Here is a 13,840-nt window from a genome sequence, read left to right on the forward strand (position 1 = left end):
AATTGTAGAAGGCTGTGGAGGACAGGGAGAGCCCAAATCTGTTTGCAGAGTATCTGTTTGGATTAAGCCTCTGGCAGACCCCCTCTGGCCACAGTGGAGGGACTCTAATGGCCTTGCTATCACATCGAGGCTATTGTAAACCTGGTTAGGGTGATGAAGCTATGGTATAATATGATAGCTGGTCAGTTGACCTGCCTCGTCACCCATCCTGAATTTACTCCAGGTTTAAATGCTGCTCGCTTGTTTCACAGCAGAAAACTTCTCTCTGGCTTAGTTTAATATTGCCAGTGGTCTTTTCTTTCTTCCTTTTTATTTTATTAAAATTGTTTTCTGTCTTGCTTTTGTCTTTTATTATTCCTGTTATATTCCCAGTTTATGAAACAGAAGGAGTGGATGCATAGAGACAATAACTGATGTAATAATTTATCGGGGATGAGGGACAGGGTGAGGGATAATGTGGGAGGGGGGTGCACTAGAGCTGATTGTGATGATGTATATGTAACGTTTTAAAAGCTACTTAACTATGGAAGTGTCTCCTACATGAGTTTATATATAAAATGGAGAGAGAGAAAAGAAGAAAGAACCAGTTGAAATTCCACCATTTCTGGAGTTAGCAAGACCCAACGGGCACTAAAACTTTAGCCCAAAACAAGGCTCCCGGAATGGATGGAATACCAGTGGAAATGTTTCAACAAGCTGGTGAAGCGCTGGAAGACTTCACTGTCTATGCCAAGAAATTGAGGAAGCAGCTCCCTGGCTAACTGAGGGAAGAGATCCATATTTGTACCTGTGGGGTACCAGCCCCCACAATCGAACGGATTCAAGGGGCGGTGTGTAATTGAGGGGTAACATTGAAGAGACATCAGACAAGATAAGGCATGAAATTGCTCACCTCTGGGACAGCCATGCTCTCAGCAGCCAGGTCAGCACAGAGAGAGAATATATTTCCAACCAAAGCTTATATACACTTAGGGGGCATGCAAACCCCCCTAATTACAGGCAACCACATGTGTAACAGGAAGGGGTTGTACCATAGGCATATGTGCAACAGGAAGGGGATGAGCTAGGGGTGTACACGCAACAGGAAGGGGAAGCACTAGGGTTACACGTGACAATGGACCCTAGATTCAAGATGGCAGCCTAACCTTGACCCTTCTTGAGTCGGCTTGACCTTGTTTTGGGGTTCTCCTTCAGGGGAACAATCCACTAGCCTTATCAGCAGGGAGTGGACCCCACCTAGGGTAGGACAGAAAATAGGGTCTGATTGCTCTAAATGGCTGATAGCCCTGAGGGAGAATAACCTCTACGCAGTTGACCTCCAAGTGTACAGACATTGACCATGTGTTAGCAAGCAGCGTCTTAGGTTTGGCATATAATATGGGGGGACAACCTGGGGAATAATCTGTCTGTATCCCACCGTACTGTTAGGTAGCTAGCATAGGTACTGGGGCGTCCACTGCGCATGCTCAGAGGTTCCAGCTTCTGGCCAGGAAGGGGTGGTACACCTAGGTGGGCGTTACGCCTGGATTGGCCCATCTGAATTTGATTCAGCCAATGGGATTGACCAGTATTGTCGACCACGCCTCCCAAAGGGGCCCCTGAAAAGGCCAGAGGTTTTGCTCTGGGCTCTCTTTCCCAGCAGCTGCTACACAATGTAGCACAGCTGGGCTGCAGTCCAGAACGGCCGGGCTGCAGTCCCGCAACTGTGCCGCGGACTCTGTCTGGCTTGAGTTCCAGTTACTGTAGAACCTGAACCTGCTTCTCTTCTCTGTACACGCACTCGATCACAAACCAGGCTTCCGCATGAATCCTTTCTCACGTGGAGCCAAGGACCAAGGTATAGCGCTTCCCCGAGGGCTCTAACAGTACCTATTCCAAAGAAAGGAGACCCAACGGAATGCGCTCGTTATAGAGCAACAAAATTGATACCACATGCAAGTGCAATGTTGCTGCAGATCATCTGACGATGGTTGCAGCAGTACATTGACGGGAAGCTGTCAGAGAGTCCGGCCAGATGCCGACGAGGATGTGGAACAAGGGATATCCCTGCTGATGTCATGGATCTTGACTGAACGCAGAGAACACCAGGAAGGTGTTTGATCGGGTCTTATGGAATTTGCAGAGACATTTAACTGTGTGAATGCCAGCCAACTAAGGGTACCCTTGGGGAGAACGGATTCCGGAACTCTTCATTGTACCCATGCAGAACTTGGACATGAATCAAGCGGCGGTTGGGCGAACAGAAAAAGGGACCACTGCATGGTGTGGAATCAAGTTGCATCAGGGCTGTATCCTCTCGTCGTGCTTATTCAATCTGCATGCTGAACAAATCATCGGAGAAGCTGGATTCTATGAGGAAGAGTGGGGCATCAGGATGGGAGGAAGGCTTATGGACAACCTGCGAGGTGCAGATGACACAACCGTGCTTGCAGAAAGTGAGGAGGACTTGAAGCACTTGCTGATGAAGATCCAGGACTGCAGCCTTCAGAATGGACGACAACTCCATGTGAAGAAGAGCCGAGGCCTTCCTGAGGCGCAGCCTGCCCCGCACAAGGCAGTCCTGCTGGAGTTCTTCACACGGCGGAAGCGCAGGGAGAAGAACAAGAAATGCAAAGGCCTCTCTGCCCGGCAAAGGAGGGAGCTGCGGCTCTTCGACGTTAAGCCAGAACAGCAGAGGTACAGTCTTTTCCTCCCTGTCCGTGACCTCTGGAAGCAATACATCCGGGACCTGTGCAAAGGTCTCAAGCCAGAGACGCAGCCACAGATGATCCAGGCCAAGCTTCGTGGTGCGATGATTTCAGTCGTAAAATCCGTGTCCCTCTTACGTGGGAGCAACAGGGCTCCTGCTACAGGAAACAAAGCACGTCTTCAAGATTATCTCCCAAGACGACCGCCTGCGAGTTATCCCCAAGCTCAACTCTGTTCACCGTGGAGAGAGATCGATGGCTTCGTGTCCTACATTTACGGGAGCAAGTTCCAGCTTCGGGCAAGTGAGCGGTCTGCGAAGAAATTTAAAGCTAAGGGGACCATTGACCTCTGAACTCTTATGATTTCCAAGGGCCAAAAGGGGGCAACATCTGGAACAACCCATCTTTGGAGAGGGCCACCCATCTGCAAAAAAAATCCTTGCCAGATGTTTCTAACCTGTGTGAGGGGTGTTCACGGTCATATGTGTTCCGGAGCATGGCCTGTAGAGAGGGAAAGACAGAAAATACACCCGTGTTAACAGGCTTATCTTCAACAGTGATGCCACTAGATTTTTATTTTAATGTTGACTGCTTCCTGATCCATCACTGGTGTTTACAATAAACACACACCGGGTATAAGATGCTCCAACTGCATGGCACCATAAAAAACAATTCTCACAACTGGACCAAGAGGTAACATCATGATAAATGGAGGAAAGATGGAAGCTCTCAAGGATTTCTCTTGCTTGGACCCACAATCAGTGCTATGGACACAGCGGTCAGGCGATCAAGGGTAAATGGGTAAATATGCTTCAGAAGACCTCTTTAACGTGTTGAAAAGCCGGGAGGAACTTTGAGCACTAGGGAGCCCCTGACCCAAGCCATGGTGTTTTCAATGGCCTCAGAGGCATGAGAAAGTTGGACATTGAACAAGGCAGACAGAACAAGAATCGGCGCGTTTGAATCACGGTGCTGGTGAAGAGTGTTGAGAGTCCCATGAATTATTAAAAGAACCAACGAACCTGTCTTCCAAGAAGTAAAGCCAGAATGCTACTCAGGCAAGGATAGCAAGGCTGCATCTCCCGTTGCCAGGAAAGACCTGGAGAGGGACGTCATGGATGGCTGGTCCAGGAGAGGGTCAGCCAAGGAGAGGAGGGCCCGACCGGGATAATTGGCACAGCGGCTGCATCGACGGGCTCAGACACACGAAGAGTCGTGAGGATGAAGGGCGGGCAGCGTCTTATCTGTTGGACAGACGGTTGGTATGTGTCAGAACTGACCAGGGCATCTACCCAGAAGAAGGACTGACTGTTCAAGGGTCCCCGGTGGTGTGGTGACTCATGGGCTGGGTGGCGTGGGTTATGCTAATGTAAGGTGACCAGACGTCCCGCTTTGGGCGGGACAGTCCTGATTTTTGATAATTCTTCCTGCGTCCCGCGGCGTTTTAAAAAAGACCCGATTTTTGGAAAGAATGCACGACAAGCTAGGGTAGACGGTTTTCGGCTGCCACGTGGCTATTGCGCCAGGATATGAGTTTTATCAATGGTGTCCTGCTTTTGTTCTGCTTTACCAATGTGAAAATCTGGTCACCTTATGCTAATCTCAAGGTCTGTAGTTCGAACCACCAGCTGCGGAGAACGGGGAAGATAAGGCTTTCCACACTCATGAAGAGTTCCGCTCTCAGAGGCCCACAGGGCCAGTTCTGTTCCTCACCCTACTCTCCCTGCTCCCTTCCTGTCCCCCCACGGAGTCCACGGCCCCCATTTGAACTCTTTTTTCACAACGACTCTTAGGTTTCATGCTTTAGCAATACCTCCGTCCTGGGCTTCACACGAGAAAGCCTGCTTTGTGACCCAAGTGAGTTTTTACAAAGGCTATTAGAAGTTTCAGGGTTTACACAGGCACCCTGGGGTGCTTCACACCCACAGGGGCACCCTGAGGCCAGAGAAACCGCAGCTCAGCCTGAGGAGGAGCAGCTGTGGGAAAGGGCTTCTCAAGGCCCTTGCTGGGAGGCCTGGTCAACGGTGCTGGTTGACCCCGTTGGCTGAATTCAGCCCACCTGGCCTAGATGGGCCAGTCCAGGTGTAACGCCCCTTCCTGCCTCAGAGGCTGGGTTTGGAGCATGCTCAGTAGACAACCTGGTCCGCGTTCTGGCTACGTAACCACTCCTGCTCTTGTTCCCTGTGTTTGCTGTCACTCCTGCCGGGCCGCCCTTCACCAAAGGTAGGGTTGTCGACCACACGGCAGGCAGCTAAGGCTCCACTGGCCCCCGACCCACACCAGAGAGGCAGGGAGTTGTTGAAACACTCACAGCGAGGCTGCCTCGCCGCCTCTTTACCTCCAGTGAGCACCCAGCACCGCATGCTGAAAACAGACCTGAGCAGGTGTGGGGAGACAGGGAAGGCGGGGTGAAAGGAGGATTTAGACATCCTGGGTAGGTGGTAGTGTCACTTTCTGAGATGAGGAAAGACGGCAGAGAAGGAAACCCCAGGATGCCAGCAGTTAATCTCTTTCTGTGCCACCTTCTCAGAGAGCCTGCCCCCAGACCCGCCAGGCTTCCCCTCCCTGATGCCAGCCCTGGCACATCACGGTTTGTGCAACATTTTTTCATAGCACATATCATCTAAATGATCTTGCTGCTTTGTTGGCGGGTTATCTCCTGCCCCTGCCTTGATTCCGTAGGCTCCTGGTGAGCCGGGCCTCGGCCTCGCTCCCGTTACAGGATCTGACACTTAGGACGCCCCAAACCCAACCAAGCCAAACAACTCCCGCCACTGAGGCGACGCTGACTCAGAGCGACTCTGCAGGACAAGGCAGAACTGCCCCTCTGGGTCTCTGAGAGGGCGACTCCTCAGGGGAGCAGAAAGCCCTGCCTTCCTCCCTCGGAGTGGCTAGGGGTTTGGAACTGCTGACCTTGCCGTTGGCAGCCCAATGTGCCCGCACTACGCGAGCAGGGCTCCTAATTATATGCGAGCCACTCGATAAACACTTGTTGGTGCTGGTGGTTTTAAATCATTGTATTGGGGGCTCGTACAACTCTTATCACAATTCATACATCAATCGAACCAGGCACGTTTGTACATTATGTTGCCCTCATTCTTTTCTAGACATTTATTTTTTATTGAGCCCTTGATATCAGCTCTTTTATCCTTCCCCTCCCCACCCTCATAACCCCACCCCCACCCCCCATAGATTGTACATTGTTATTCTTTTCATCTCTCACACCGACCGCAGCTCCCTCCCCCATGTTCGGTAAACGTTGTTAAGGGTGCCACCACCACCACGTGCATGGCTGGCTGGGAGGGCGCATGAGCAGTTGCTGTGATGGAGACCTTTCTCCAGAACTGCAGCGAGTGCAAACATGACACTGGATGGGAGAAGAGTCTAGGAATTGGCCTGTCCTGGCATAGAGTTGGCACTCGCTCATGCCCCATGCAGGACTTAGGGTATGAAGGCATGTCTCAATGTGTCCGGGGATATGGACACAGAGGAGGAATGGGTCTGCTAGGCAGCCTTCCCTGACCAGCCCTGCACTCCTTGCCCCACTCCAGCTGCACCTCATCCCCCTCAAGAATGCTGCTGTTTCCACCTGCCTTGGTTCCCAGGCCCGCTCCGCTGTCTCTTGAAGAACGCCTGCAGCTGGGCCGGTTTCCACGCATTGCTTGCAGCATCACCCAGCTCTTCCCCGGTTCCTTCATGACGGTTGAGGGAGCACCTGCTCCGCCCTTGTCATCGCCTCAGGGGTTCGGGAAAGAGCCGAGGACCAAGCACCAGGTCTCAGTCCGGGCTGGGCTTCTAGTCCGGTGAGGTTGTCGGAGAGCAAAGCCGCCAGGCATTAAGACATTCGCCTCCTCCATGAAGCCTCCCTGGCCACCCTCAAGTCTCATGCCTTTTCCCCAGGCTCCCCCCGCCCTCGCTTTCCGCATGCTCCACTGTCCTCACCACTCTAAACCGGGAATTTCCCTCTGGATCTGTGTCCATATAGCAGATGGGAAGACACAGATTCCAGCCTTTTCCGTCATCCCAACCAGCACAGGGTCAATAAGTGAGGATTGTGGGTTGGATTCCATCAGGCTAAGGGAGCGCACACCAGGAGGGAGCAGCATGGGCAAAGGTCTGGTCACGTCTCAGGGCCTGCGTATTTGGGGAGACCGTGGGGTGCTGGGGAGTGGCGTGAAGGGGCAGGCTTTGGGGGACCAGATCTTGGTGGACAGCACAGGTTTCAAACGGATCAAAAGCGCCTCTCATGCTGATAGGAGACAACCCAATATACCAAACCCTGATGGGAGCCGTGGGCTCGGTCTGTGAAGTCACCTTTCAACAAGGGGCTCCCACTCTTCCCCTGGCTTGCTGGTGGTTTGCCAATGTTCAAAACAAAGCCTCGTTCTCGCCCGCAGCCAGTGTGTTTGGCTTAGGGAACCCACTCCCCCCCAGAAGGCGAAGTCGAAGTTGGAGACAGCCTTGTAGGTGACCTATCCATGTAGGGTCGTAAAGGGAAGTGGGATGACTTTGGGGACATCCCTAACCTTTGAGGCTGACGTCACAGTGATATCATCCCTTGCCCACAACACAGCTCGTGATCCTAGTTCTCCATCGAGGTGAACGGTCCTGAAGATAGGACTACGCAGCCGATGTCCTTATGAGTGTGCCGAAGGGACCAGCCCTTCCCAAACGCTCCAGGGACATGAGAGTCCCTCTTTCTTCCCTTGAGAGCCTTCTTTGATGAGCCAAGGGAGACGGTAACCACTACACGAACTCACAGGTGAGATAAATAGTCCAAGCAGGATGTGATGGCCCTGGGTGTGTGCATGTTCCTGGGTGGGATGACATAGGGGAGATGGGATTTATCTCCCCTGGGGCGACATATCACAAAAGAGATGCTGCCTGAGCTGGGCATTGAAAGACGATGGTGTGATCACCAGACGGCAGTGGGAACAGCCTGCACAGACACTAGGGATGGAGAAAGGTGCGAGCGAGTAGGCATCCTGCATGCGACCACTCACCTTTGTAGGTGACTGATAGATGAGCGAAGTGGGGCTTTCTCCTCTCGTAAAGAGTGACCGTCTTGGAGACTCACAGGGGCAGTTCTACCCTGTCCCATAGAGTCGCTGTGCATGGCTGTGAGTTTGTGGGGTCTTTTTGGAAAGTGGTGCTCAGAGAGGTGAGGCAACTTGTCTAAAATCCCACAGTCACGGTGGAGCTCAGATTCAAACTCAGGTTCACTAGGCTCCCAAGTCTGCGCTCCTAACAGCCACCACACCGAACTTCCCCATAACGTGCGCCAGGGGCTACCGAGCCAGAGATGGTGGTTTGGACTTGACCTTAGAGGGCACAGTTCCTCAAACGCTTGTCATTTATATACTCTGCTTTCAAGAGGGCAGTCCCGCCCTCGACCTTTCATTTTCTTAATGCGTGCCTTCAAATCAATTCACTTCTTTAAAATGTAAGCTTAAGCCTTTTTCCTTTTCCCCACCAACAGTTTTAGTGGCAAGTAATTTGCATATCATATAATTCAATAGTTGAATACTTCAATCAGATCACGGAGAATTATACAATAAGCATTTTTCTTGATGTATAACAAATACATGAATAAGTACACAGACCAACTTCATGATTGGTGTGTTACAAATCACATACATGTGTATAACGGTCACCCTAGTCAAAAACAATATGAGTCCTCCACAGTCCCTTTTGTGACCCCACCGGGCACCGCCCCTCGGAGGAGCCACTATCTGAGCTTCCACAGCATCAGTTCGCTGCTTTTGAAATCCACATCAAGGGAACCACACTGAATGCTCTTTTGGTGGCTGCCTTGTGCTGTTGTTCAGTGTTTGTGTAGTTGAATGTCCTCTTCCCTTGTGTACAGATAATATCCCATTGACTGAATATACCACAATCCATCTGTCCATTCTACAGTGGATGGACGTACAGATTGTTTTTAGTTGGGCAATTATGAGCAAAGCTGCCACAGACACTCGTGGCCCATGCCTTTTGTGGCATACACACTCACTGATGGAACCATTCCTAGGAGTCGGGTTACCGGGCCGTAGTCGGGGTGTGGGAAACCAGGGCAGTTGCTGGGGCTGGGGAAGGGTGGATGAGCAGAGAGCTAAGGCCCAGGCCTACAGTCTCAGCGATGCTCCTGGGGCACCCTGGGCTGACCAAAGGCCAGAGCTCGCCCCTCTGCTCCCCCTGGCAGGTTCTCTTGTCCGCAGGCACCAGACCAAAAACAGTGACCTTAGGGTAGAACTGCCCTTGTGGGTTTCTGAGACTAACTCTATGGGAGTAGAAAGCCTCATTTTTTTGTCCCTGAAGCGGCTGAGGGTTTCGAACTGCTGATTTTGCAGTGAGCGGGCAAAGCCTAATCCACTAAGGCAGCAGGGCTCCTCACACCCCCAGGCCAGTGACCTAAAATGCCCCTGGGGTTCCCTTCCGAGCTTCTTGCTGGGAACGGCTCTTCCGCAGAAGCCCTCTGGCGCCCCCTACTGGCAGATCAGCCTCTAGCCCAGTGGTTCTCAACCTGTGGGTCGCGACCCCTTTGGGAGCGGGGGTCCAACGACCCTTTCACAGGGTCTAAGACCATGGGAAAACACGTATTTCTGATCTGGCGAGAAAGTCGCCATCTCAACCTTCGCACTGCTTCAAGACAAAATTTCATTTATTTTTAATTAGAAATAAATATTTCACAATATATGACATACTGTTTTTGTGATTCATCACTATGCTCTAATGATGTTCAGTTGGTAACAATGAAAATACATCCTGCATATCAGATATTTACATGACGATTCATCACAGTAGTAAAATGACAGTGATGAAGCAGCAACGAAAATCATGTGATGGTTGGGGGTCACACCACATGAGGACCTGTACGAAAGGGTCGCGGCGGGAGGAAGGTTGAGAACCGCTGCTCTGGACTCTCAAGCTCTGAGCACAAGAGGGAGGCAGTGTGGGGTGTTTGACTGATAATTGCATGGACTCCATCAGCTTCTTAACCAGTCTCTTTTCCTCCGTCCCTCATGCGTGGTGGATCTCTTTAAAGGCATGCCTACATTAGGAGCCCTGGTGACTTGTGGTGTTTACCCATTGGGCTGCCTAACCAGGAGGTTAGCAGTTCGAGACCTCCAGTTACTCCTCGGGAAAAAGGCAAGGCCTTCTACTCCCATAAAGAGTTAGTCTCAGAACCCACAGGGGTCAGGTTCCACCCAGTCCTATAGGGTCGCTGTGCCTCAGAATCGATCCAATCTCAAGTTGAGTCCATCTATAGGACATTCTCAAAATGACAAAAATCAGAGAAGGGGGACAGGTAAGGTGTCAGGAATTAGGGCAGGGGAGGGCGGGGCAGTTGGCGATCTAGGCCGTGATGGTGGTTGTGCACATTCACATGTCGTGAAATGCTACGCAGCGTCATACGAAAGGGAGGAGCGTGGGCCAAGCAATGGTGAGGCCAAGTCCGGGCTGTAGTCTGGGTCATCATGCAGCACCCCTCAGGGCCCTGGCTTGGAGCCAGTACGACAGCGATGCAAATTGTCCTCGCTGGGGGAATTTGATCTCCTGGGCATGTTTGCAGTTCCTTAATTCTTCTTTCTTAACAAAGTGTATTCAAATAAGAAATGCTAAAGCCTACCTACCATTCTATCCACCTGCTTGTCTCCACCCCACAACCTGATGGACCGTGGAACCTGCCGTCCACTCTCCCGGCAGGCCCTACAGCCTCCAGAGCCGGGCCTCCTGTCTGGGGAGGGGAACTCGCTGACCTGCTCTGGGAACCTAGCTGTCCTCTAGGCTGGCAGCACAGGAGGACCCCCACTCTCCGCTGGCCCAGAACCTGGGAGACTGGACCTGGAAGGCCCTGTCCTGCCCGGCAGGCTCTCGGTTGTTCTGCAAATAGGTTCCTTCTCTTGTCCCCAAGGGGGCGCTCTTCCACTGCTGCAGCTCACACCTGAGATGGACACACCTGAATGCCATATACTGTAGTGTCCCTGGGACTGACTCAATGGCCCCGGGCTGGAGAACAGGCTGCCCTAGAGCTCTGGAAAGTCAAAGGATGGCACGCCCCACGCACCTTGCCACCCACCAGGCAATGTGGCTGCAAGCTGGGGGCTCCTGGAGGCGGAGTCCCCTAAGTGGATGAATGTTCTGAGTGTCCTCAGGGAAGACAGAGCAGTGGACTGTGGCCAGAACCCTGGGGGGCTGACCATGGGGTAGAAGAAGGGCTGAGAAATGAACAGGTGATGTGGCAAGAGATGACCCGTGATGCAAGGACAGAGGAACACGGTGTCTCAAGGAGGGCCACCCATGTATCTACTCCAGGGCACGAGGCTTGGCCACGTCTTTTGGACTGAGCAACCAGGTGGGCTCCCATTACCTTCCAGAAAGCTCCAGGCTGCAGGGATACGTGGTGCCTGCTGAGAGGAGGTGGGGTGGGACAAGCCCTCCTCCACTGTTGGTAGTGTCACTGTTTGTTTGGTTTTTTGGGGGGGCTTCTATCGCTCAACTTAGTAGGACACGTGGCTTTCCTCGAACGATTCATTCAAAACCCAACCATTGTGCACCTACCATGTGGATCAGGTGCTGCGCTCAAAACTACAGTGATATGGGTGGAGCTGGGGTGGAATGCCACATGCCTTCAGGGGCCACCAATGAAACTCTGGGTCAGGCTCTGCCACAACCTCTCAGCTAGGACATTGCCTCTCTAGGAGCCTCTTCACTGGGCTCAGATGATCCCTTAAGTTCCCACCCCGTTTACAAAATTTGGCTTTCTCTGCCTGCTGTTGTCTTCCTGCCCAGGCCCTTGACGAGGGCAGAAGCCTAGGATGGAAGCGAGGTCCCATAGGGGAGCTAGTCTTCCTAAAACTGCTCTGCTCAGGGATCCTCCTGCCTGCTGTCTCCAGCCATCCACAAGGCCCCGCATAGTGTCCCCTTCCAATGGCTCCAGCATCGCCTCACACGGTGCCCACTGGTTTTCTGGCTCCAGCCACAACTGTCTCTCTGAGCTCTCCTCTCCTCTCCAACATCCCTGCCTCGCAAGAAGTCCCTTTTCAGGCGTGTGCGCTTCCCTAGCCTGAACGGCGTTCCTGGTGGGTGCTGCATGCCTTAGTGCTGACCTCAAACAGGGCTTCTGCAGGGAAACCACAAGCCGCTGGGGGGCCAATCACATCCCAGTGACACATCTTCCAGGAACCATGTGCCACAACTGTATTGGACTGCCATCAGTTTAACGTGTGCTCAGCTCCATCCCCAGGCCTAGGTGAGAGGGGCCCCTGCCTGGGGAAAATTACATTCTAGAACTTCTATCTCCCCTGCAAGGTAAAGAATCCTGAGACCATGCTCTGGATGCCTGGGATCCCAGAATTCCCAACCCACGTGACTGCAGCCAACTGCCCAGGGCTGCTTGACCAAGAGTGGACTCCAGGCGGCAGTGGCTGCAGGGAGGGTAGACAGGTGGCATGTACGGACTAGTGACCACATTGGTGTGCCCCAATTTCTCCTTAGGACAGAAAGGCTCTGACGGTGAGGAGAGGAGGGGGCCGGGCCAGCACCGCCTACACAGCACCATGGACCGGCGTAGAATTCAGGAGAACCAAGGCAGCTGGTGAGAACCTCCCAGGTCCCTGTGAGAGTCCGAGCGTCAAGGTAGGAGACTAGAACACATTTTATTCGACAGGTGTTAGCTGGATTGAGAACTTTTAAATACGTACACGTAGGGTGAGGCCTCCATTTGTGCACTCGCCCCTGCTGGAGTGAGGGGTGGACATGGGTCAGCCTCACTGACAGACCGTAAGCTCCCTCAGGGCAGGCAGCATGCGCTGCCTCTCCACCCCAGAGCACAGTAGCAGACAACCAATATTGGCCATGAGAAACAATGAGCTCATCCAGGGAGAAGGCAAATGTCTAATAAATATTGTTTGTGGAATAAAGGAGTGAGTGGAGTTGGGGCCCAAGATCTATAAACGGAGGTGGCTTGTGTGAGGCGGGCGCAGCTGCCCCAGGGCTCACGAGTCCTTTCCCAATGCCTGTCCCCTGCAGGTCTCCTACAGCTCCTCATGGCAAGGTGGGTATCATGCTTGGCAGTCTGGGCACTGCAAGGCTGCTGCCCCAAGGAAAAAGTAACTCCCCCAGCCCTTTGCCTTCCTTCAGGGCCCCTCCCCTGGCCCAGCTGGACCCACGGGCTCAGTTTCTTTGGTTGTTTCACAGTCCTGCTGGGGCCGGGGGTGGCTAGGATGCTGGGTTCATATCCCCAGGAGGCTGTGGGTGGGCAGAACCTGCTCGGGAATCAGACTGGCCAGTGGACGCTTCACAAGCCACTGTGTCACAGAAAGCCTCCCTTCATCAGCAGGGCTAGGGGTGGAGATGGTGGCTGTCAAATGCCACTGCCCACCATGCTAAGTTTAGCAACTGGAGGAACCCTTACAGAACATGTGGGGCACAGGGGAGGGAGGGCAGAGGGGAAGAACCCCAAGGAGAAAATGGTCAGCAGCCAGTCTTCCAGAGGACCCTGCGGTTGGTTGCCCTAGCGATAGGGGTTGTGCCTTGGGCTTCTAACCACAAGGTCAACGGTTCTAGCCCCTCAGCTCCTTGGCAGGAGAAAGACGAGGCTGTCTGCCCCTGTAAAGATGTACAGTCTCTGAAACCCAAAGGGGCGGTTCTACCCTATCCTCTGAGTCAGAATCCACTCATGGCTTTGGGTTTAGGGTGGTTTACAGGTAAGCCCCGAAACCCTGCCCCTTGCATTCCAGCCCAGGCACCGTAGTAAAGAATGGGACCGAACCCCGCAGCAGCCCAGAGAGAAATCACATTCGGCCAACGGTTCCAACGGTTCCCTCAGGCTCGCCATATCCTCAGACCGGAGAGGGGTCGACTGCACAACGGCAAGCGGTGGGAGCGCAGGCCTGCAGAGTCCAGGCGTGGTGGGCGCGGTCAGTGCGGCCGGAAGATGTCGGAGCACTGCTGCAGGATGAGCTCGACCACCTGGTTCTGGAACACCATGCTCATGGGCATGCTGGTCTCCTCCGCCTCCGGCCGCAGCAGCGTGGGCCCGAACACGATGGCCACGCTCTGGGTGGACATGCGGTTCTGCTCGCGGTGCTCGATCACCCTGCGCGGGCGGGGCAGGACGGGGTCAGAGCCCGGCGGGGCGGGCAGGCCGGGCA

At 53.3% G+C, this 13,840-nt stretch overlaps 1 protein-coding gene and 1 pseudogene across 1 annotated transcript in view; one reads left to right on the top strand and one right to left on the bottom strand.

The window, feature by feature from the left end:
• The first annotated feature begins 432 nt into the window (after window positions 1–432).
• LOC101651481 lies at window positions 433–3,040 on the top strand (annotated as a pseudogene).
• Window positions 3,041–13,290: 10,250 nt separating this feature from the next.
• The window catches only part of ARHGAP27 (Rho GTPase activating protein 27), a 16,157-nt gene continuing 15,607 nt past the window's right edge, over window positions 13,291–13,840 (bottom strand). The window contains exon 14 of the mRNA XM_045299471.1: window positions 13,291–13,785. Coding sequence (XP_045155406.1) covers window positions 13,608–13,785 — 178 coding nt within the window. The 3' untranslated portion in view covers window positions 13,291–13,607. The remainder of the gene's footprint in view (window positions 13,786–13,840) is intronic.

This window comes from Echinops telfairi, unplaced genomic scaffold (assembly GCF_000313985.2).
Source record: "Echinops telfairi isolate 266 unplaced genomic scaffold, ASM31398v2 ScPeMD7_7458;HRSCAF=8496, whole genome shotgun sequence".
In the NCBI taxonomy this organism is placed as follows: domain Eukaryota; kingdom Metazoa; phylum Chordata; class Mammalia; order Afrosoricida; family Tenrecidae; genus Echinops; species Echinops telfairi.